The following is a 26173-nucleotide window of genomic DNA, read 5'->3' on the forward strand; positions in this document are numbered from 1 at the left end:
GGAGGTCAATCCCAAAAGATTCCTTGAAATAAAATGTTCTATGTGCCTTCACGAGTCTAAACAAGGTATTCTGATTCATATTGTGTTTGTGGAATATGAGTTAAGGAGCAAAAGCCACCCATTGTCGTCCATCACAGGGGGCGGCCATTTTGTCACTTTTGTCGACTGAAAATGACATCACATTTGCTCAGGGCTCAGGTAACAACAAATCACGGCTCACCTGTCGAGCCCTGAGAAACTGTGATTGAATTTCAGCCGTCAAAAATGACAAAATGGCCGTCCTCCGTGATGGACAAAAACGTGTGGATTTTACTACTTCACTCATATTCCTCAAACGTGGTTCGATTGACTTGCTTAAAACTTATTCCTTTAAAGAAAAATTTGGGTTGACTTCCCCTTTAACCCCAAAGGTTGACATGTTGTTCCAGAAGGGGCCAGCTGAAGGCTCTCCTCTCCAGGCCTCGGTTGTGACCGTGCATTGATGGGGACAGATTTTCCACTCCTGATGTCTGAGCAACATGTTGATTACGAGCAGTTGTTAACGAGAGTGGTTGTCAATTCATATGTCAAGTCCGCATTGCTTAATCTTTTTCGCCATTTGGTTGAAGGGCTTCAAGCATCTGGCAGCATGTAAGCCAAGACTTTAATTCAGAACCCTTCAAAGTGCCTTGGGAGATGAGACATTGTCAGAAATTATGAGCTGGAACCTATTCCAGCTGATTTTGGGGGAGTGGCGGTACGCACCACTAGGCACATTTGAGTCCGTTTTGATAATAGCCTACTTTTTAAATTGAGCGCTGTGAGAAATTCATAGTATAATTCATAAAAAGTTTATCAAATAGAAATTCATAGAGAAGTCTAGTTAATTTCATCCACCTTGTTGGATTTTTTTTGTTTTGAGTGCACCTCAATCATTTTCAGTGGACTGACTGAACTTTTCGGTCTAGGAATTTATAAAACTATTGTTTCCTATTATCATTCGAAAATGCTTTACGCTGGTTCGGGGGTACTTGGCTGGAAAAAATTATTCAGAGCGGATACGTCAGTGAGAGAAGGGTGAGAACTACCGCTTAACTACATGTTCTTTTGTATTTACGAGGATGTTTTTTTTCCCCCTTGGATGGCTAGTTTAATCACTAGCTGGTAAACTCACATACTCTCATTTTATATCTCCGTTATCACTGAGAACTCCACCCACAGGCATCATTCTTAGTGCCCACAGCTGCTCTATGACTTTCAATCCTCATTACCCAACTTCCATCAACATATTCAAATTCCATTATCAGCCAGCTTCACTGTCATTATCAGTAAGTAGTGTGTTTATATGCATCATTCATGACCAGTCATCAATGCCAGATTGGGTTCCATTCGTTTGGATCTGAACTTGAAGCTGCTATTGTGCTCTATATCACACGCTCACAATGACCCTGACTGAAATTTAAATGTCAAATTTTAAAATCAAATTAAAATGCTGTATGTATTTTATATCCTTGTATTTGTAAATAAAAGGCAGCATACACTCTGGATAACGCATGTCACGAAAGGCAGATTTTGCTACTAGGACAGGCATGGATGGCTTCAGGATTTTTAGACTGACAAACAAAACAAAATGACACGAAAGGCAGATTTTGCTACTAGGACAGGCATGGATGGCTTCAGGATTTTTAGACTGACAAACAAAACAAAATGAAATGCAAGAAAACCTCACAGGGGTGGACCTGCTCATCAAATGTTTAAGGCAGCGAGGCATCGGCATTACTGCGCAATGTTTCTACTTATTTACTTATTTGCATCAATCAGTCATACACAAATAAAATACATAAAAACACATTACATTTGACTAAATACATTTATTCAATGCAGTTGAAGACAAACATACACAACCATTTGCATTGTTTACGTCTGTAACTTGTAACTTGTCACTGGCCAATGGCAAACTTGTACCTCTACTTTGATTTTGACATAAGATTTGTTGTTGTTCTACAAGTCCTGTTAACTGTTTGTCGCAACAAAAAAAAAAAAAACTCACAATGGTCACATATTATAGAACATTATGGCTATATAGCAAGAAAGACGGAGAACCATCTTTCAAAACAGTATGAACGTTGAATCTTGAGCGGAATTTTTTGAGCAGATGTCTGACCACTGAACTGAATATGGTTGATGTGTCCAGGTAAAAAAAAAACATTATTTTGTCACATGTGAAAACCATTTGGACTGTATTTTTGGTGCTGTGTCTTATATGTATTAATGTAAAATCCTTTTTTTTCTCCTGAACAAAAACAAAACAAAGACTTTCACAGTTGTTTGATTTTACTTTAATAATAGATATGACTGCGATTGTCAACCCCCGCACAATAGTGCTTTGGCAATTGTCAGTTTATCCTTTGCGGAATTTTTTGTGTTGTGTCATCATCAAAGCGCTTATTCTTTACAGGGTCGCGGTGGTGGTGGAGCCTATCCCAGCTGAGTTCGGGCGAAAGGCACACTACACCCTGAACTGGTTGCCAGCTAGTTGCTGGGGACACACAAACTCCGTCACTGAGCAGGACCCGCACACAAGTCACGTGGGTATGATGTAAAGTTGGTCGTTGTGAGGTTGGAACTTAGCATCTTCCACTGGTGATCGTGCATCTGTGTGTGACAACACCCACCGTCCCCACCCATAGCTGTGCCGCTATCAGGGGGGTGCTTTAAAAAATGTATGAAATATGATAATAATAATTTGTCCAATTAATTAATTTCTATAATAAACTCACATATAATTGATGCTCGCTGTTGTCAATGACATCCGCCACACACATACCGTGTCCACTGAACTCAGATTCTCTCTGCCCGTGCCTCTATCAAATCTACCAAAATCACATTCCATCTCCAGCGCCACAATTTAGGTCCAATCTCTAATCCACTTTCTGTCACCAAATTTGTGACATTGGTGCACCAGGGGCAATTATACAAAAAGCCCTTGGTGCGCCAGACTGCCCAGAAAGGCAATGTGTGGTCAGCCAAATTCCCAATCACAGTAAACTTGACCGGCAGGAAAATGAAGATGCGACAGTTTTTACGACACGCTCGCTTGCGCGTGTGTACGAAAATACAGCGATCAATATGTATTTTCCATGAAAACTATGGGTAAAATTAAGGGGAAACCCTAAAAACAAAACAAATCGCAAAGAATATTTTTAAAAATGTAGAAAAAAAAATATCTGCTAATCTGCTGGTGCCTAATTTCGAGCATGTGGGGAGCACGCCGAAGTGTGGCTCAGCACGTCACACTAATAATAGAGTCAATTATCACTCTATCACAAATTAAATCAATTTAATGGGGTGTCAATTATATGCAGACATTCAAACTTCGTGCTCCAGCTTGAATATCGAGAGTCCACCGGACTTTGTGGCTTTCTGACAAATAAATTGAGGACAGATACAAGTGTTGCTTAAACTAGACAATCTAAAATATTACAAGGATAGGACAAGCACAACCACACGAAATAAAGTTCGATCTTTCCTGCCATTTCTGTCCTCATATTTTGGCCTTTGAACAACTGATGCAGTAGCCGTAGTAATTTAAGACATTAAGCTGAATTAGGCTCATTGTGAAGGGCAGAAAACAAAACAAGTGTAGTTCAAAATCACAAAGCTTAACATGTGAAAGTGGTCTCTTCTTTCAGCGGCTGCTCTCCATCCTCTGCCTCCCCTTCCACAGCGTTGGCTCCACTACTGAGTGGCACTTCATTCAGGGTACTGCGGAGCGTCACCCGAGTGACACTTAAAGAATAATTTCGAGGCATGGCGTTGTGCCGATGGCACATGACATCCTTGAACATTTCTCGAAAGCGTGTGGACATAAGGTTGTACAAGATTGGGTTGACTGCTGAGCTGAGGTAGAAGAACACTCCAGAGAGGATGTGCACATACTCGAAGATTTGACGACGGCTGTCGGTCCACACAGTGATGAAACTCCACACGAGGCGGTCGGTGTGGAATGGAGCCCAGCAGATCCCAAAAACCACCACTAAAACGACTGCAAACAAATGAAAGAATTAGAATGTTCAATATGTAATATGACACAATTGATGAGGCACACACAGTTTTCACCACGACCAGAATGACCAAAAATCGATGGTTATAATATCGGGCAATTCTGAGAAACCAGGAATCACATTTTCTTTTGTAGCAAAGAAAGAATAATAACACACTTCAGTCTTTCTTAATGCTTGTAAAACTGAAGATTAGAAAATATCTTGTGAACAAGAACAATATTTCACCATTGAAATATGAATTCAATTGTAGCACTTCTACATTGTGGTATATTACCTATGAATCATTACACCGAAGATTAATTTATTTGCAGGGAAACTTATGTAAAATACTTTTTAAAATTCCATTTTTTGTCTGTGTGTAATCCAGGTAACCTACTAAATGCCTGCTTTACTAAACTCCCAAATAGGAGGTCCTATATTGTAAATTGACTCTAACAGATTGCATAAAATACTGACGTCTCGACGAAGATTGGCACGCACTCGATCACTTTTGCACATTGTTAAAGCCATTTTATTTAAAAGTGGGAGAGCGCCGCATGGGTACAAATAAATTTGGAGTGATGGAATTGGAAGTGTTAGTGGAAGAGGCAAACAAACATAACTGAGTTATAGATGAAAATATATCCCTTTGATCAATTTGGGGACGCCAGCCACCACATAAAAGCCATGTTTTCTTTGATTTACCTTGTGCCAAGTGCATAGGAAATTGATCCATTTGCACAGCCTGCATAAGATTGGGCCTCATTCACTAATAAATACGGAGGAATGTTCATACGCATACCGGCCCATTTTATTCACACCGCTGTGGATGTTTTGATGTGCTGAATGAATTCTAAATGACAGCATGTGCGTGCGGTGCAGTCATTTGTGGAAAGAAAATGTGATGCGAATTGTCTTCCTTGATTATTTAGTATATTAGTCAACTTATTAGCAAATTCTCGGTTTAAGTAATTACCGTTACTGTCGTTTCAATACATTTTGCATCACGTGTAAAAGATAAGTGTTTGATGGTTTTTCAAATGATGGATCCATCATAATTTTTGTGTACTTATGGTCTACATTTTTGGCAGAATACACACAATTCATGCATGAGTGGCCCATTGTGTTTACAACTTGGAACAGCAGACCCACAAAACTGCTCTGCGGAGGCCAGCACCAATTGTCACAGTGCACTTAAATGATCACGACGCAAAAAAATAGCATGACCCCTTCTCATGACAAGCTCCATGTTAACTCTAAGGTTGAAGCTCCAAAATGGAATTGCTGCGTAGACAATGTGTATCAAAATTAAAATTTGGCAGATGCAATCTTTGGTGTATCCGATATGATATCAGCTTGCACATCAATTCATGTGAGCATTCATGTTTGCAGCTCTTTTTGCATGTGCAAGCCTTTCTTAAATCACATCCTAAGCATAAAACCATTTGAAAAAAGGGTGAATGTTCAAACCTTTCTTTAGAAAATGTAACAAATCTGATGAAACATACACAACATTTTGGTGACCTGCCGTCGTCTGGCCTTTTGTTGTTGAGTGCGGACGCTGCAGAAACTGTCCTGAACAGCACCTGACTTTGCTTCCATCGCTTGGTGCATCTTCTCCTGTTTGAGCTGCAACCCAATAAGCGTGTATAAAACACTAATGGTGAGCATGGGCAGGAAGAAAAATAGCAAGGTGGTCACTTGGATGATCAGTTTATAAATCCACTGAGGCTTCACGAGCGTACACATGGCCGAGTCAGGGATCTCCACGTTGTGTGGTCCGTCCGGGGTGGTGGAGTTACTGGTCAGGTAGGAAATCCCATGCAGACTTGTGTTAGGAAGAGCACACAACACAGACACACCCCACACGGTGAGGATGACCCGCCTAGCATGGGTGCGCGTCACTACGTATTTTGCACGTAGCGGGTGCACCACAGCGATGTAGCGTTCAACGCTCAAGGCTGTTACATTGAGGATGGATGCCAAGCAGACCGTCTCGAATAGGAAAATCTTAAAGTAGCAGCCTCCCTTCCCGAACAGGAACGGGTAGTTCTGCCACAGCTCGTACAGCTCCAGCGGCATGCCCAGCAGTAGCACCAGCAGGTCTGACACGGCCAGGCTGAACAAGTAGTAGTTTGTTGGCGTCCACATCACTTTGTTGCGTGCGATGACTGTGCAAGTCAGCACATTGCCAAAAACGCCGCACAAAAATATGATCAAGTAATTGATGAAGATAGGAAGCAACATGGGTGAGCGACGGGGTCCCAAATGTTTCTCCAGAAACTTGTCCCATGTCACACTCGTGTTCTCCACATGCATGAAACTGCCATTCGTGTCAGGGGTCATCGTGTTCGAGTGTTGAGACGACCTGTGAAGAATGACATGAAACATCCATCTGTATTAAATGAATATAGACAAAAATACAGTCCATTGTTACAGACAGAAGACAGAATTATGAGCATTCAGGAACATGTTATTGGTCAGCATAGGTGGGAAGTATTTGCAAATACTTAATTACTAAAATTCATATTACACTATAAAATCCCTTCTCGGTATATATCAAAATATAGACTTGAGAATTTATAATCAAAAGTATTTCTTAATGGGTTGTAGAGTCCCTTTTCAAAGTTCAACTGATTTAAAATAAAAACACCTACCTACACTAAATAAACAAACAAAAATAAGTACAATTATTATAATAATTTTGAGCAAATTTTCATCCAAAAGCAGATTTCAAAATTCACACTGACTTTATGATGGAACATAATGAATATATACTAAATAAACATTGCTGATATTATAAATTAGGGGTGTCAAAGTCATTTTTGTGGACGGGCCACATCGTAGTTATGGTTTCCCTCGGAGACCGTTATGAATTTTGAACCCATATCATCACATACACACAACGAATTGATGGAAAGCCACTTTTGAAATCAGAAGCTAGTCAATAATTGTCAACAATTTATTTTAAGAGGGGAGGATTGGTAACAAATAAATGGCAATATCTCATATCGCAATGTTGTTAAAAGTGAAGAAAATGTGCTAGCAACAGGACGTTGATGCACATGATTTGTCCTTCACGGGCCACATAATATGAGGACGCGGGCCTTATGTGGCCCCCGGGCCTTGAGTTTGACACAGGTGCTATAATGTTGAGTAATAATTACATTAATTAATGTAGTGATTAATTTCCAGTTTTGGACACTTGCGCAAGTTGCGCTCATTTTGTAGCTGGAATATTATTTTCTGTCTCTCCAACTATGAATATGTTATAATTCTTATTGGCTGTTTGTAGTCAGAATTCCGTTAAGTGTATTGCACCACCCAAGCCTAATTCTCGTGTTTTGCCAGTCTCCATTTCACTTGTACTTTGTCGTTAACATGGTTTCTCCATCTTTTCCTCTTCTTTCTCTTTTTTTTTTTTGTTTGCTCAATGCCTAGCCGCTCCTAATAATGATACTCTTCAGATGAATATCTTTTTTTGCTGCCATCAAGGTGAGGATTACTGACTCAGATTTGTGGACCTTGGAACAACGGTACCGTATTTAGCTGCACCAGCTAGCCAGCCAAAGCTCATAGTTGGTGCAGAACTGGTTCGCTTAGCATCCCCCTCGATAGTTCCCACGTAGCTGGGAAAGCACGATTGATGGGTGACTTTTCAAAGTGTATCATTTTGCTTTAATCAGCTAAGAGCTGTTTTAAAAGAAAGATAAAACAGTGCATTCTCAGCTCTCATGGCCCACATTCTGCAAGTCGACCTCCCCCTTGTTGATGAAATGCTGATGTTCATCCCTCTGCACCATTTTTCAAGCAATCTCCAATACTCCCAATTAAATTTTCTGCTTTTCTTATTGAAATCTTATCTCAAGGATGACAATGAAGAGCAGATTGAATGAATGAGACCAAATTGCCATCTGCTCCTTGCCATTGTACTTCAAGCGCTCCAAATCATGTGACTTGATTGTCTTCATTGTGGTTTGACCAATATAACAACTTTCTTTTTTTTGAATGGCGACAAGACAACCACTTCTACAATAAAACCTTTGAAAATGTATTCATAGATTTTTCACCTGTTCGCCTGTTTTCTTAGTTAATTAAGTATGCAAATGTGTTTGGGTGTATTATTAATTAGGATACATCTTTAAATGTGTTTTGGGGACATCTTAGAGTATGCTTCCAAGATGAAAAATAAAATGTTTTTTCTTGTTATTCCCATTCATAGTTCCCCAATGATCGGGCCATGATGGGAGCTTGCATTCAGGATGTGACTCAACATTGTCAGTCTAATCGTGCGGCCTGTTCCATTTGGGCGATTCAATCAGCCAGTTTGCTTCCTGAACATATAAATATATATTTAAAGTCTAAGTAGTCCATGATTGGCAATTTGAGTGTACCTTGGGCACAACGTTTCAGGCAATATTAATCATTTTCGCAAAGTGTTTTTTAATCTTATTGCTCTGTACCATGCAGCTCCACTGTGCTTTGCTCAAGGGTAGCCGTGATTCTAATGATGTCTCATGCTCATTTATTTCGTCTCACACCAGTGGCCTTTGCTTTATCTTGAAGGTACTCAACTTCATCTGCAGCTCATCACCAGCAGAATGAGTTCCTTCAGCGATGCCTCATATGACTTTCCAAGGCGCACAAAGAGGAAAGCCATGTATATTTCAGAGGTCCTGGTTCAGGGCAAAGTAATTTGGTCATTGGAATTATTGTGGTCATTCGAGCCGCCTAATGATTACGTATTAATTTTTCATAAGCATTTGGGCTATTAAGTCAATAATTCCGATTCAATGAACATAATTTCAAGCAAATGTTCGAGGTTTTTTTTTGGGGGGGGGGGGATTATTGATTTTGTTTTCTAAATGAGGCATACTGCAAGTAATACAAACTGTTCTCTGCCAATTTTGTATGAAGGGTAGCTGGTGAATTGGAATTTCATCTTTTAGATGCATTGTATTTACATTTTTTAAAGGGAATGTAAAATAATTGTATCTATCTTCTGGCAATCAATCTCCATTGATCTCCTTAGCGATGCCACATGAAACACTTTTGATGCAGACTATCGCTATTCACCTGAACTTTTTCAGATGATGGAATAAGCAAGCATAACACATTTTACACAGTCGCAGTTGGAAATACAAGTTCAGGTTTTCCTAATATGACTAATACCACTTAGCTTATTGCTACAAATTCCACAAATATTTTGCAGTCTAGTTGTTGATGGTGGCTTTTGCATCTCTGTCTTTTCTTTTTCCCGCTGCAGTAGTTCTGTTGCTCCTAAATGCTGCACTCACAGAACCTTGGCTATAAATAGTATACTGTATGTGAAAAGCTAAAGCTTTTCTTTTTTTTTTTTTTTTGCAAGCACAGCAATGTATGAGATGACATCTGTTTGATTTGCTATAACTGGACAAAATGATTTCATATCATTTGGTTTATTATTTCCTGTGAGGCCGTATCTGTTTGTTGCTGCCTGTGTGTCACATGCAATGGTAATTACCTTGGTGCATTTGACATAGGTAACACCCTGCTCACACAATTGGAAATTGATATGTGATAAGCCTCTTGGCAAGAGAGCGCGGTGACGGCTGGTCTCAGAAAAGAAGTGGAAGCAACCGTTTGGAGGTAGGGTAGACGGGTAGCCAAGGACGCTGACAATGCTCAACAATTGATCCCTGCGATGAAGCAGTTTGGATTTGGTGGAGTCAGCTTGCTTCAAGGTACAGCTGAGGTTGATACCAATTGGATCGGTTTGGACACTGAGAAGTTTATGAGCATGGTTACTGCCCTGGCTACTTTGCAGTGACTCAGATGAGGTGCTTTCTAGTGTCTTAAACTCTTGCTTTTTCGAGATCATTTTGTGGTGTTAATGCATGGGATGAACGCAGTAACATCCTTTGGGAGGTGTTGATTAGTCTATTTTTACATTTAATTTAAGTGTGAGTTTGGGAAGAGAACCTTTTTTTTTAGCACCGTTGCCAGGTTAGTGTGAGACAAGTGAAATCTGTTTATCCATTTGGGATATTTTTGTCTTTTAGTGTTGTACTTAGACTACATTTTCAGTAATTTCATAATCCTCCTGCCTCATGGCCGTTTTTTGAGTTGGCTTATTATCCTTGTCAATTTGATCAAAAACAATTCAAATCAATTCTCTTCAATTCAATTGGAATACAGTCATTTTAGAATCTCTTTCTGATAGTTTTTCACGAGGTGGCCTCTCCACTCTGTGTCGTAGCGTAGTGGTGGGTTGCCTGGTGAGCATGCACGCATGAAAAAAACAAAAAAACAACAACTATTCTTTAGAAATCAAAGGTCACACTCTCGTGAATAAATAATTGTCTGTTTTCATCCGTAGTAATATTAATTGTGAATTAGCATTTCCATTTTTAAAAGTTAATAGTAATACGTTGTTTTCATATAATTACAGTATACTAAAAGTGTTCTTTTCCCCAATTTTGTGGTGCCCTCTGAAGTCACGGCAACCAAAGCATTCACCTAATGTATATCACCATTGTGATTACATTTATACATGTGGCTTTTGAACAAATGTTTAACACAGACAAATCATGCTTTGGCTGCATCTTTTACTTTTTACTTCCTCGCAATGAGACAAATTTAAAATGCAAATAGATAGGATTAGTGTTATATGGAACATTTATAATTTATGCTTTTTATATTTCCATATGCCGAGTCTGCACTGTAATTCATTTTCATTATTTATTAATTTTTTTATTATCTCTACTCCCTAAAATCTCATTTATTGCTTGAATACAAATTCAGACCTATGTGTAAATTACGGCGTCTGGCAGGCAAAGATCATTTATAACTGTTGAAATGATACATTAGTGTTCATGACAGACTAAAGTAATTTAAATCTGCAAGCAGTTATGAATAAAGAGAGGAAGGAAGTTATATCGGCAGGGGAGCACATACATCAAGTGGTGCGGAAAATGTTAAATATGCAACAGATGCTGGTGCGCCCCTGCACATTTTCTTACCAAGGAGTAGAGGTGTGACCGGCGCTTGAGGTGCAAGGTGGAAGCGAGCGGTGTGCTTCTTTAATTGGCATCTGCTCCTGTTCCAAACACTACCCAATGACAGAACATTTTTTTTCTCCAAGGTGGGCCGGTGCCATAGATATGATATGAGCTATGGCGATATTAAGCTAGTGGGGGTAAGCGGTGGCACAAACACCAAAATAACAAGGATGCCTGCTAATCGAGTTGCATATATACAGCAGTTGCAACTAACAGACCAACACACGCATGCCATTTGGACGGATGAGAAAATATGAAGTCTTTCTATTTTAATTGTATTGATTTGGTGAGGCATAATTATGTATATTTTAATCGATGGAGTCACTAGGCTATATCTATTAATAACACAGTAATTAATAGTAATGAATTCTAGAATTGCCACTGCCAGTGAGGTCGGGAAATAATGAGCACCAAGCAACAACCACTTATGCTCCTTTGAAAAGCACGCCAAAACTGTTTTGTTTATAGAACATAGCAGTCAAAAAGTACTTTGAATTTTAGATATAACCATTAACTTCTCCTTTGTGGCAATGTTTCATTGCACAGAATGCAAATGAAAAATTGTCTGCTTTGGTTATCCTCACGTGGAGAAATTGTACAAAGGAATGTGCAAAGGATCCTCTAAATGTCAATGTTATACAATGCAATAAATGCAATACAGTGAAAGTGGTGGGAAACTTATTTAATTGGCTATTTTTTAGCCATAAGCATGTTTTACACTTTTTTAAATGATGCATTATGAAAATTTGTGGAATAAGTGATTTTTCATTCTAGCATTGCTTGATTTTTTTAATCAGATTTTTTGTGTGTGTTTTTTTTTTTATATCTTCACAGTTGTGGACGAATGTTGGCTAACAAGAAATGTGGTGATAACCATAGAATCCGAAATGTAACTTGCAGCACATGCGTCCCAGTCTGTGCTGTTCAATATTGCCCAATTGAGTTGACTAGCTCTTAAAATTAACGACACATTTTTTTGTATTCGTGCTTCAACCAATAATAGAGGTTAACTTCTTCTTACACTTGTACAGATGTTAAAATGGTTCAATTTTTACTGAAAGGTTTTTTAATCAAAACGTTTATGATTTCTATTTTCTCTTGTGATAGAATTGCTTCTGAACAAATCTGGAGACAGCAGCTTGCAACTGACATCCGCTTGTATTCTTTAAACCAGACATGTTTGCCAAGAACTGATTGTGAGCAAATTTCACTATACTGTTGCTAAATGGATTTAATATGCTTTATTTCCTTTTCCTTCATTGCCTTGATCACTGCAACGGAATAATGCACATTCACGATAATAAATAATTATGTTTACTTTCCCCACAAATTAACGGGCAACATAGAGCTAAAACAAATGCATTAGGCCTCCCTATTGGGATCAAGTGGTTTATCATTTAACCTATACACTAAAACTAACCAGAGAAACTTCAAAGAGGAATAAGTGTCTTACCTTCTCCCGAGTTTGATTGCAATTTGTGGCTTGAATTGGAGTGTGAACAATGTGCTGCTCTCCCGTCTCTCGCTTCTGCGCCTGATCTGTGGCTCTCTCCTCAAGCCTCCCTCGCCATCGCCTCATGCCACCCTTTGTTGTCAACCTCCACCCTCTACGTATTAATATACACACACACGCCACACAGGCTTTCAAATTCAGAATTGTGTCCAGTGTAATTGCATCATTACTGCAATGCTAATTGCGGGAGCTGTGTGTTTCTGACACCAGCTTGGCAACCATGTGCTCATTTTTTTTGATCTGATCATCCACTACTGTGGGATTATGATTCTTGGATATTAGCATATAAAGGGATGCTGCCTGTGAAAAATGCCATGTCCGTTCCTGGAAGGGAAGTTGCAGTCCCTCTCACATTCCTGCAGTCATATGGCAAATAAGCTCGGATGTACCTGTAGCCAACCTATCTAAAGTCATCTTGGACCTGGTGTTGCATTCATATGCAAATCTCTGCCGTTTTAGCACAAGAGTCCTCCCACTACTCCAGGGAAAAAAATTAAACATGTTAAATGGGGCCGCAGAGAATTGCGGGAAATCGTTTTTGATCACATTAGGATGGGCGGCTGGAAAACTCACACTGCCCACAGTGAAGATTGCCTGCAAAGCAAAAATTGGAGCAATCTGAAAAACTGACTTTGGTTGATAATCAGCAGGTGCTTTTTTTTTTTTGCTCTTTGCTTTGAGATTGTAAGATGCTGAGACGTCTACTCTAAGTACTGCAGTGAAATATTTTTCTCCAAGTTCCAAACAATTTTCCAGACCATGTTTTGAAATAATGAAGCCTACTGATGTGTCAGTAGGCTTTAATGCGGAGTTAGAATAAGCGATGTCATCATTAAGCCATCAAACTCTTTTCTTTTTTTTTTCCCCCTTGACACGGAGCAGTGACTAAACTACAAAATGAACGTGTATCAACACACTTGTGTCATAATCCTTATTATTTTATCTTTGGAGTAACTCAAGAGTGGGTCATCTTCAATCCCTAATTTGCCTAATTACAGGTCCATGTGACTCGGAAAAATAAGGAAAGCAATTATTTCTGTTACATCCGTACTTCTCTGCCAATGTATTAAACTAACAGTTTGATTGTTTAGACCATGAGATTTCAAACTTTTTACACCAAGTACCACCCCTGACGACCACCATCATGACCACCATTAAAATACACCAGGGTTGTAGGCCCAAGTGTTGGTAAAGAAAAAATAAAAGAAAAAACAAGCCGTTTTTATTCGTAATGTATATTATTTACAATAAATGAAAGAAAGAAAATACAAATAAGCAACTTCTGTGTTCGAACTTTCTCATCCCTCTCAAGTAATATTCCTAATTTGCCTTTTAAAAGAGAGGACTGTGTCAAATATAACACTGAGATTTTTTGCAGAGTCACTTTGAGCAATAGTTTGGCTGGCAACCAGTTCAAGGTGCACCCACTGCCCAAAGACAGCAGGGAGAGCCTCCAGCGCCCCCCGTGACCCTTGTGAGGAGAAGCGTCTTAGATAATGGATTGGGTGGATGATTAATAGCTTTTCCACTCGTAAATGTGTGTAAGTTGGGTGACATTCAGATGCTTTTCACACAAGGCTAATTATTCACAGCCTAAGATAGCTGATACCAACAAACATTCATACTCACAAATATTTACTACTATCATTTATAAGCCAACATTCTGGTGTCCAAGAAACTCCATGGACTTTTGAAATGTCACATCCGCTGTTGTGAGCGATGGTCAGCCAATGGTAACATGGGGAGTTTGGTGAAAATGTTTGTTAATTTTTGAAACAGAGGTTCCAACTCATATCCCTTGCAGCCATGCAACATGATCCTTGGAGCTGGAAAATATTCATGCAGGCTGAGCCAAGATTGTTTTTAATGACATCTGTTTCACAGCTGTCACATAAGATGCAAACGACTTCAGTGAAGAGGAGATGAGGGCAACATCATAACATCAAATCAAAAAGGAGAGAAGACAGAGGCTCAAGACATTTTATTTTAGTATGGTGAGTAGAGGTACATACATTTGTTATATATATATATATTATATATATATATATATATATATTATATATATATATATATATATATATATATATATATATATACATATATATATATATATATATATAAATATATATATATATATATATATTATATATATAGGGTGTCCCCCTACTGCCCAAAGTCAGCTGGGATTGGCTCCAGAAGCGGATCTTTTATCTGTCCATTAAACGTGACTTTCTGAGTTTTTCATTTTTGGAAAAATCCATTTTTGATTTTGATTGATTTAAAACACCTTTTACATCAGAATTACATAGAGAGTAGATGGAAAATGTGCTTGCCCCAGGAGGGCTTCCACACCATTCGAGTGTAAAATGAAATCAAACCCTTTATGAGCTGTAAATCAAACCCTTTCCCAAAAGCCTGTCTGTGAACAAGCCATTAAACATTTGTGTATGTGATTGGTATGACACAATTATTACATTACCTTGCCTATTTTTGTTTGGCAATGTGTTTGCTTTACGCGCCTTACGCATAGATCGGCACACTGTATTAAACAGAGTAATTTGGTAGCTCGGTGATTAAAAATGCTGCATTTTTTGTGAACACTTCTTGAAACTGTGATTGCGTTCACATGAGTGAAGATTTACTGCAAAGTGTTTGTGAGATCTGCAAAGAGTGACGGGAAACAAAGTGTACCTTTGCTGAATTCATAAATACTTGTCTTTTCATGATTAAGAGATGTTAATTTGATACTCATACTATCTATTCCGTCCTAAAATTGAGATCCTACCAGCCATATGTTACTCAAATGACATTCTAAGAGGCCTATAACGAATTAAAGATCATGTAAGACGCATACATTTACAGAATATTTCACACAACACATGCAATATTTTCTCTATGGAGGTAAACTTTTTGAAGAATGTTAAGTTAGACTGATTGTTTTAATGTGAACATTTAAATGCCCCTGATTTCATCCACTCTGAAAGTTGGTATTATTAACTCTATGGCGTCACCCTGTGGCCAATCATGATACTTCCCATAGTGTAATTCTCGTTCATATTTGTTGTTTCAGTAGTATGGAAGAAAACACGTGGTGAGCATCGTTAAAAAAAAAAAAAGAACTGTTCCCATTAGAAGGTTCAGCAGCACAATTCAGGGTTACAACTGCAATTAACGGTTAACGGTGCACAAAATAACATACGTTTTCCTTGCTGTATGGGTTTTGTTGACGTTTGGTTACAAAAATAACTGTCAAAATGTGAGTCGCCTGCTTGGAATTCATACAAGCGGAAAACATTTTCCAAGCCTGTCTGATTTGGAACGAACAGAACGTAAACTCCATTTTCTTTTAACGTTTTACTGTTATTCAACATTCCGTAGCAACCGCTTATGTTCTAAATGTCATTAGTATACAATATTGCGCCAGTGACCGCCAAAGAATTGTTTTATTTTGAAAAGTCCTCCCGGATACAGAAATCCCGATGGGCCTTTATTTTATTTTTTTAATTCACGTTCTAGTGCAGATCAACTAATAACATCTTGGAGTAAAACTGGAAACAGTACGTCGCGACGCTTTACGAGGTAAGTTGAAAAGTGTTTTTAAACACTGAAGTCACGTTTTGCTTGTGACATTTTCCGTTATCCTGGTCGTTCGTGTTCCGTTACCAGTTGGGAAATTCTCTTTGGAAAGAAAATGCTTTGGCATGCATTTTGCATTGTAACGGAGCCGCAATCAAAAGTAGATTTTGCACCACCACACCACGGGTTACTTGAATACTCAAAGTTTCTCAAGTGTCCTTGGTATTCTCACTGCCTCGTAAAGCTTTTCTGTGATGGTGGGTTTTTTTTTTCAATGAACGAATTTTTTTTTCTCCCACCACGAATCGCGCTAATATTGCACTGCTTGCGACTACACGATGAGATAGTTGAATCTCTTGGCTTAATGGGGCTGCATAAGATATGTGACATGCTCCCATTTGTGTAATTGTGTCATTGATGCGTAATAAGCACCTGATTCACTTTCATGGGGTCATAATCGTAAATCAGTACCATTGTCAGGTTTGAGCGATATGGGCTGTGGACCCAAATGCAGAGAAGTGAGGCAGGAGTAACTTAAAGGGGTATTTAATTTAATGGAACAAAAAAGAAAATAAGCTTCTAGGAAAGTCAACAATACTGAAGTTTAAAATTGCAGGGATCAAAGTAACAATTGGGGCTCGATTTGACTTGGAGAACTGTCAGTAGAAATAGGACAATATGCACTCGAAAATGCACCGATAAGGACTGAAAAGAACCAGGGAACTAAATGCAAACAAATTGATGAGAAAACAACACCTGGACAAGACATAAAGGATTGGAGGGAGAAAACGGGCTGCAGGTAACTGTAAATATTGTCAAAACGCATGCTCTTAATATATTTCATTTTTGATGATATATTTTTCAATACATGTATAAAAGATGTTTCTGAAAACAACAATAAAGGGTCTGAAGCAGACAACAAAATAACCACATAATGCATTTTTCCCCAATGCTCACTTGCATAAAAATGACAATTCAAGGATGGCACAAAACTGCTGAAAAAGTCACCGACATTAATACAATACAATACAATGACTTTATTGATAGCACATTTCACAACAGCTAGAGCGATAACAAAGCACTTTCCATATGGTGTAACATAAATTTACGGGAAATTTGAACACAAAATAAAACACATAAAAATGAAATACCACAAGAACAGCAGCCTTTGCAAGAACTCATTTTGCACACTTTTTCACAAAAATCAACTGACTCAAAAGTTTACTATTAGGTAGTTTGTTTGTTCTACATATAATTCCAAATCAATGAAAAAAATATTCGGCCTACTACTCCCAAAGTATAGGGCAAGAGAAGATCTACTATTTTCCCTCAGTTATGTAACTCATTCCAAACAAATCTCTCATTGATTTATAGCGCATTTAATTATAGCTCATTCCATACACAGCGTAACTCAATATGCTTTGCATACTACAATTAAAAGTACAATTAAATGCAGGTACAGCGTCGAAGAGATTGAAAAGCAAAGTAAAGCAAAGGCAAAATAAAATAGCTGACTCAAATGACTCAAAGTGCGTACAGTGCCGAAACAAGATGATCAAAAACGTGATTTTAAAAATACAATGAAAGCACTGAATCATAAGCATGGGTACAGAAGTTAGTTTTTAAGCTGATTTCAATAGCAGTTACACTTTATTGATATGTTTTGAATCTTTATTCATTCATATAATTTAGTCTGATAATAAAGGATACAGGCAAATCGGAGGCTGTATTATGCACAAGTGCAAAGAAAGAAGTCCGAGCTCAGTTCAGCCTTGCCCCTCGCCCAAAGTTAGCTCGGGTATAGCTCCATTAACTCGTGACCCCGATAAGCACGACCAGTTTTGGAAATGCATGAATACACCATGGCACTGTTGTATTGTAGATAACTGAAACAAGTTTGTGTTGTGCGCAGGAAGATGTCAGCGAACCACGCCAAGCCCAACCTGAGCCAATCTCAGGCTGCAGACATTGTGAAGAAACACTACAAGCTGACTCCCTCTCAACTCCGCGCTTTGCCCAGCTATGATGACCAGAACTTCTGTGTCACGACTGTCGAAGGTGGCGAGTATATGCTGAAGATTATGAACTCAGTTCACACGAAGGACCCCACGCTGATAGAACTGCAAACTCATGCAATGAACTTCCTGCACGAAAATGGACTTCCTACCCAAACAGCCTTCAAAACAACCATGGGAGAGGTCATGTTTCTCGAAGGCATTGGTATGACCCACTATTGACTGATTGATAGATATTATTATGATTACATTTATGTTTTGCTGTGATGAAGTGTATACTGCAATGCTATAAAATCTCTGCTGTCCAGTTAATGGTCTACCCGCCTTGCTGATAGTCAGCCCTCACGTTCTGGTTGCATGTATTGCATCACACTACACCTGCATAACAGAGTTTCAGAGGCATTTGTTATTAGAGTATAAGCCACTTTGCAAGTTTTTTTCGCATAGATTGGTAGCTAGATACACAGATAGGGAAATTCAATTAATGCAGCAGTATTATTTGCCTCTAAACACTTCAATTAAGTTATCCAACCTTTAGTGCAGGCGTGGGCAAACTACGGCCCGGGGCCACATGCGGCCCGTTAAACGTTTTAATCGGCCCGCCGAGCTTGAAAAAAATCAAATGAATAAACCTTGTTAATGTTTTATTTTCTAAATACTGTGGTTTTTCAAAGACATGTGTTGCTGTGATGCTTTTGTTCACTTTCATTGAAAATTAAATGTATTTATTTTCTCCAATGAGGTGCGGTTACCAAAACACTCCCTCCATCTGCTACTGGTCCGGCCCCTCTGTCAAATTTTAGAACCCATTATGGCCCACCAATCAAAAAGTTTGCCCACCCCTGCTTTAGTGCAACCAGCAAACTAAAAACAAAAGCAAAGAGCAGCATTAAGGAGGGAGGAGGGCAATAAATTCAATGTAAACATTAAAAAAAGATTAAAATGTTGGTAAGTGGTAACTTCAGTTGTAATTATGCTTGTAATGTTTGTACAAATATTCCACCTGAGCGAGCAAATGTGTCGTGAATCTCATCACAAAAAAAAAGGCCATAAATCAATCTTTTGGGGACATTTGAGTAATGATGTCTTTTTTACCTGCAAACCTCTTATATAAGCGCCAATGTCAATGTCAATCAAGCGCCTTTTTAAGGTACCCCACACATTATTAACAGAACCAGCTGCTAAAAGCTTTAAAACTAATGTTGGGTTGTTATATTTGGCAGATTGTGGCAATGGCATACAGAAGTACCTGGTGCGCCTGCTGACTTATTTGCCAGGAATCCCTATTTCCGAGGTCCCTTTCTCGCCACAGCTGCTTTATGAAGTCGGCCGGACAGCAGCCAGAATGGACAACGCCCTCAATGAGGTGAACGCAATTCTAAAGTAAAGCATTTGGTAGCCTTTGATTGGTTTTCTAGATTTTCGCTTCGTGATGAGGGGATTTTAACCCATAATTATGGAATTTGTTCCGAACGCAGAGTGTGGACTTTTGAAGTGGAATAAACGCAAACTTGACAATCGGACATAATTTGAGAATTGTACCGCTCTTCCGATCAGTCAGCAAAGGCACAATTATTGGTCGTCACCAAAGATTATCAAAAGAAAGAAAACTCTACCCATGTGCACAGTTAGTGCACTTTGCACTAGACTTGAGCTGGACACGAAAACGGCCTTTAAATGTACTTGGAGTACTTCAGATGTTTTCAAATTTAATGCATATCTCCCGCTAGCGTGCCAGTCATCAGTGTCGTTGAGAGAAGCTGTACCATCTAAGTATAAATTAACAGTTAATAAAATAGTCGTGCTTCATATATAACTGAACAGGAGTGTGAGTTTCAAAGCGAAGTTAGGAGCTCTTTGGAATAAATCTTTTGGAATACAGCCTCAGCCCATTTTGTATTTCCAAACATCCTATTTTTGTTGCTCTCCCCCACCAGATGGAACATCCTCAACTTAGCGTGCTCCAGAGGGACGGGTTCATATGGAGTCTGTCAAATATTCCCCTTCTGGAGAAATACATGAACGTGCTGGAGGGTGATCCTCTTCTGGAGGTTGTCAAGTCGGTCGTCCATCAGTACAAAACCGCTGTTGCCCCCAAATCCTCCAGTTTTCGCAAGTGTAAGTGTTGTTCTGTCTGGTGTATTTGTTTGACAACTCTTAGCAAAAGCTGCATGTAGTCTTGTATAGATAGATGAATCGTTGTTTTTATGGTTCTACGGTTCCCGTGTGATTTTGTCTTTCCTCAGGCCTCATTCACGGAGACTTCAATGATCTCAATGTGCTGGTGAAAGCTAATGAAAGCAATGGCTACGCGATTTCTGGTATCATTGACTTTGGGGATATGAACTTTGGTTGCTACGTCTATGAGCTCGCCATCACCATCACGTACATGATGCTGGAACACCCCAACCCCATTGAAGTGGGTGGACTTATCCTCGCCGGCTGGGAAAGTGTTTTTCCCCTCAACGCGGCAGAGAGAGACTGCCTCTTCCGGTTGGTCCTGTCACGCCTGTGCCAGTCATTAGTGATGGCTCGTTTTTCGGTGACTTTGCAACCTGAAAATGAAGAGTATCTGATGATTTCATCCAAGAAAGGCATTCCAATTTTACATAAGTTCTTTGAGATGGGAAAGGAGCAAGTGGAGAAAATGTGGTTCCAAAGTGCTGTTCATTTCTAAGACAGAAAGTAATCCAGGCAAGATATTCTTTGATTCATTCAAAACAATATTTGAATTGAACTACTGAAATGAAATAGCGGAACTAATGTACTGAAATTAACCCAAAAGCAGAAATTTTGGAGCTAAAGGTGTAGCTAATGAAGTGGGTGGGCTATGAGTCGAACACAAAATATTTGAGAAGACATACTTACCTGTCGGATTTTTTAACCTGCTGGCTGCACTGCCCCACGCTCTCTTTTTCTTTTTGCCCTGGATCAACACACAAATAAACCATTTTGCATCACGCACAAAACAACATTCGACAAATGTGTTACATTTTGTGAAAATGAATAACCGAGGCCTCACGTAGTGGTGCTGGCGTGGATCAGGTTGAGCTGCTCAGATTCCGCACGCACGTGTAATGACGCGAGTGTCACAAACGCTCTCACCATCTGCCACAGAATCTTATTGGCGCTGTCTTTATTATTGAATTGCGTCTTGACCAAAGGCCGCTGCTCCTTCATGAAGAGCATGACGGCATTTGGAGGCTTCTTAATACAAGGCCAGGTGGAATCCTGAGGCACTGTATTCCTCTTTCTCCTGTTGGGAAAACATAAACTGACGCAAACAAATGCCGCCACCGGCAGAAGATTTTGCAGAGTTTCCTTACGGTGAAGCGGAGGTTGTCACTTTTGGAGGAGGCGGCGGCGGCCGTAGAGGAGACGGAGGAGGAAGAAAATAGGAGTCTGGTGCCAACTCATCAAAAAGCTGTGCCACTACATACATTTCTGTGAGTAAGACAAAAATGTATTCATCATATGTGCATCTTTACGTTTCCTTTTGCTATAACGTGTGAGTGTCTTGACGTGCAGGCTCGGACATATTTCCTATAAATTGCCGCCCAGCACGTAAGTTCTCCCTCTTCTACCTCCACCACAAAAATCAAGGTACGTTTGCTCTGCAAAATGTATTTTCTTGAACGGCCACACACAGGTGACACACATTTGCTAATGTTTTCCCAACAGAAGCAAGGAGACTACAGGGCCCCTAAGTCGGACAGATCATATATTAAAAAGCCACCAAATACATTTATGCTATTTTTGAAAGCGCAGCGGCCTTTTCTCCAGGCCCAAATCATGAAGGAAAGTGCATTGCGTAAAGACAGCGCGACAATAAATCAGATCCCGGGGAAGATGGTGAGTGTTGAGACACACACATCCTTGTAGCACGTATGGTGTCATGCATGTGTGTGCTGAAACTTTTGATTACATCCACAGTGGAAGTCATTGACACTGGAAGAGCGGGAGAATTATTTTTAGGAATCTGAGCGGCTCAATCAAATTCGCGCCAGCATGTATCCCAACTGCTCCTGCAGGGATAACCATGTGAGTCCCGTAGTCACTTAGGATCGAGTAGAATATAGGACAATGTGTGTAATGTTTTTTGTGAGCAATGACCAGGCCCTCTTGCAGGCCCACATTCCGTGCATATACGAACCGTATGGAGAAGTCGAGTGGGACCTGGTCTCCACCCACTTCGAGGCGCCGATGGAATTGGCCGAGACATCCTTGCCCTCCACCAGCGTCTCGCATGTGGAGCCTGACGAGGACATCATCAAAGTAACCTGGTACTTGCTTCTCTTTTTTACTATTGAATAGTTTCTCTTTTTATAAATGTTTTATAATTGTACATCCATGATGAATTGTTTGTGAATAATTAAAAAAAATATATATCAATTGGGCGTCACGATAGCCTCACAGTGCTGAGGTCGTGGGTTCAATTCCGGCTCCAGGCCTTCCTGTGTAGGGTTTGCATGTTCTCCCCGTGCCTATGTGGGTTTTCTCCGGGTACTCCGGTTTCCTCCCACATTCCAAAAACATGCATAGCAGGTTGATTGGACACCCTGAATTACTCCTAGGTATGAGTCTGGTTGTTTGTCTTTGTGAGCTTGCTTGAACACTAGATGGCGACATCATTCCATGTAGGCCTACCCTTCATCTGAGAGGCAAAATTTTCAAAGGTTTGAATGATGACGACTGTGCCAACTTCAAAATAAAATCTCATGCTTTTGCATTGGCACTGTGTTACGTTATGAGCTCTTCACATCTTCGGGAATATTATGTCATATGGCCTGCAGTCATGTGCCTGCAGCAGTAAATAAAAAGTAGCATCTTTCTTTGTTCATATTGTACTATTTAACATATAATCTACTTTATACTTCACTGGAATCCAAAGACAGTAAGACAGCGCTGCTAGGGCATTTATCTGACTCTTGACACTGCCTTGATACTGTGGAAGGCAAATCTCCACTTCACTCCCTTATCTGCCTCTTTTCACCCACATTGTCTCGCTTTTTTTTTTTTTTTACCTCAGCTTTAAAATCCACAATCCACGAATTGATGGCTGGAATACAAATGGGAACTCTGAGGACTTAGTTTAATATACCAACCCCACTCAAAAGTGCCATTAATCCTCTTGGCATTTGGAAATAGCGAGCGCTCTTCTTCATATTGCACCTATTTTAAATACAACAGAGGACTGTAATTTGCACTCAAAAAGTAAGGGGAAAAAAAATCTTTTAGTCGTAATAGCTTTATTACGAATGGGTTTTAATTTCCTTTGTGTTGTGCACACATTTTTGTTTAGTCCTCAAACATAGTAAAGCAACAACAACAAAAAAAAACACCTTCCTGCTGGTAAACAAAAGTTAATTCTCTGCCACTGCATTTTGATTACTGTTACCCTACCAAATATATATGACTTTTGACTTCACTTAACTTTTTTTTTTGTTCAGGATCAAGACCAAAAAAAACTTTTGCAAGCCTTAAAAATGCACACCAAGGAGCAGACACATCTTCAAGCCTGTGGCATTTTACAACAAAAAGTTGGCTCTTTACAATTGGGTGTCAAGCAAAGAAAGGCCTCGAGTAAGCTGCTCCCTGCAGTCTTATCAGTTTGTTTTCATGCTATAACTGAATGTTGACTCCAGTCATGGACTCTGCTCCTTTACACCCACAAAACTCCCAAAGAAGGGAAAGAACCACACAATAATACATGAAATAAATGAGTGCCTCACATTGCCATGTGTTGCCTCTCCACCTGGGTCAGAGCTTTTGCTGTTTGACAAAACATTGTGGCCAACCTGCACTGAGCAGGTGCTAAATACAACAGCTGCTCTAACAGAAGGGATGTGCGAGGTATGAGAATTGATTGGTCACAGGTCGATGACTGAGTCTCTGTGGAGGCCGAGGAACTGAGCAATAAAACGGAATTTTATTGACAAGGAATGTAAAAGTGAGTTGCGTCACTTCAGGCTAAAACTTTTTATTACTCGAATATTTTTAGTGTCAACAGAAAATACTTCTGCTGGTTGTACAGGAAGAAAGCAAAAATGCCAACGGCATCTCGTAGAGAACACGGCAATTATTATGTACTTCTCCATACATTTCCACCTGTAAAACACGCAGGTTCATTAACATGTTATTTAACAGGTTTTGGTTGAAGCAGGTGCACGCATTTGGAGTGATGAGCTGCTCTGCGGCTTTTTTTGGACTGATGAGTAGCGCAGCTGATCCCTGTCTGTCTAATGAGCGCCATTTGTCAGCTGCTTGACAAACAATATGGAGATTTTCCAAAATGTAACATGTAAATGAGATCATATGAAAAGCATTCAAGAGTTTGCGTAAAATGTTAATGTCTGCTTTATCCATTTCAGCGGAATTGCCACACACTTCCCCAAACCGGAAGACGAGGCCTCACCAATTTATTACTTTAAATTACTGTAACACACGATGGGTGTCGAACATTTGAAGTTTAGTAAATGCTACGTTAACACCAGCTAGTATAGATGCATCTAGACATTTGGCTGGCGTGTAAATTAAAACCCACCAATGAGCAGAGCTAGTGAAGATTCAAGGATGGATTCCATTCTCCCCTCGTGTGGAAGCAGCACTTCATTGCCAACACACCCAATTACGCAGATTACTGATGCTAATCCATGATAGCACTGCAATTCTGCTTATCTTTTGGCTTTCACGTGCTTCTATGCAGTGTGGCAGTTTGAAAATAATGGATCTTGTCATGGGTGGAAAAACTTTGTGGGGGAGGCAATCTGACGCACTTGGAAATAAAGCAGCTGACAAAACATTTACTTGGTTGCGTTATTTCTCTGTTGATGGATGTATGGGCATTCCAGACACCCGACTATTTATATAAACGCAGTCAATTTTTCCAGAATATGTACAATTTAAATATAGTTAAAAATACTTACAATGTATTACGTTCATCCTTGAGTTTTATTGTTTCAATTAGATCAGAGTCAAGGCTCTCTCTTACATTTGAAAAGAAAGGTGTTAAAGTGCATTACATGGAGACAATCCTATCCAGTAAGAGCTTGGCTGTTGTATTTTCAAAGCTTTACGAATTTGTCCTACTGATGTTGACCTCACAGACAGCGCAGCTCAGAATTGTTCCACTGTGACTGTCCCAAAACGCGCTAACAGTGCAGACACGCCATGTACTGCAAACAAGGCAGAGAATGAAGATGCATGGTTATCGGGAGTTTTTATTCTAGAGAAGGCGACTTACTGACATTCTGTTGGCCTTTTATAAAGGAAATTAACTCCAGTTGATTGCCACGATATTTGATTAGTGAATACCATTCTCAAGGTTATGGCCCAGAACGTTTAAGTGTTTGACAATGTGCTTCGTGTTAATAACACACTACATGTAACAAGAGGATGGAGGTTTGTTGTTTTTACTTGGATAGATTAATTTTACTTGGCAAAGTCTAGATATTGAGCAGTGTTGAAACAGCTGCTTTGCCTTCACCTCGACAAGCACATTTTATTTTCCCCTTACCTCTTGCTATTTGCTATTTTTCTGTGTTATTAAACACAGTGGTCTGCATCTGGCCTGTGTCACGAGTGTCAAGGGCCTGCGCACATAATAAAACCCACGACACTTAATCTCAATTAAAGACAAGAGCTGAAAAAGAACCAAGCCTCCTTATAATAACATACTGGTAGTTATTCCTTTGGCATTTGAATTACATGCTGGCTTGTTAAAATGTTTCTTCATTGCATATTATTTATCTATAATAAAATATAGAAAGTCGTTAGCGTAACAGCATAATTGCCAAAGTCAAGTTTTACTTGCTGTTACCAAATCTAATAAAACTACCACTTGTACTTGCTAAAATAATCATAATAATGTGTTTATTCCTCGTTTCACAAAATGATTAAATATAACTCAACTAACTATTCTATTAAGCTAATGATGTATAATTACTTTGCCTATTAAGATGGACAACAGGCATATTATTTATGAAATGTAAAGCAAGCAATGACATT

The 26173-nt window shown here is 39.4% G+C and overlaps 2 protein-coding genes across 3 annotated transcripts; one reads left to right on the top strand and one right to left on the bottom strand.

Annotated features, from left to right (window-relative positions):
* Positions 1 to 2772: 2772 nt before the first annotated feature.
* Positions 2773 to 12626, bottom strand: nmur1a (neuromedin U receptor 1a). Its single transcript, XM_088313370.1, has 3 exons — positions 12516 to 12626; positions 5531 to 6390; positions 2773 to 4024 (listed from the first exon to the last, which is right to left on the bottom strand). The coding sequence occupies exons 2-3, from the start codon at positions 6366 to 6368 to the stop codon at positions 3642 to 3644; spliced, it is 1221 nt and encodes a 406-aa protein (XP_088169496.1). The 5' UTR covers positions 6369 to 6390; positions 12516 to 12626; the 3' UTR covers positions 2773 to 3641.
* A 3447-nt stretch (positions 12627 to 16073) lies between these two features.
* hykk.2 (hydroxylysine kinase, tandem duplicate 2) lies at positions 16074 to 24930 on the top strand. 2 transcript variants are annotated; one of them, XR_015846330.1, is made up of 7 exons: positions 16074 to 16154; positions 18064 to 18371; positions 19390 to 19532; positions 20104 to 20284; positions 20413 to 22018; positions 22100 to 22207; positions 22295 to 22381. XR_015846330.1 is itself a non-coding variant. In XM_088313361.1 (7 exons), the coding sequence occupies exons 2-6, from the start codon at positions 18068 to 18070 to the stop codon at positions 22443 to 22445; spliced, it is 1026 nt and encodes a 341-aa protein (XP_088169487.1). In that variant the 5' UTR covers positions 16074 to 16154; positions 18064 to 18067; the 3' UTR covers positions 22446 to 22449; positions 24538 to 24930. The 2 variants fall into 2 exon arrangements, 1 of the variants encoding a protein (XP_088169487.1); XM_088313361.1 differs by lacking the exon at positions 22100 to 22207 and adding an exon at positions 24538 to 24930 and having other exon boundaries at positions 20413 to 20659; positions 22295 to 22449.
* The last annotated feature ends 1243 nt before the right edge of the window (positions 24931 to 26173 follow it).

This window comes from Idiotropiscis lumnitzeri, chromosome 13 (assembly GCF_059441095.1).
Source record: "Idiotropiscis lumnitzeri isolate Australia: NSW breed Sydney's pygmy pipehorse chromosome 13, RoL_Ilum_1.0, whole genome shotgun sequence".
Taxonomy (NCBI): domain Eukaryota; kingdom Metazoa; phylum Chordata; class Actinopteri; order Syngnathiformes; family Syngnathidae; genus Idiotropiscis; species Idiotropiscis lumnitzeri.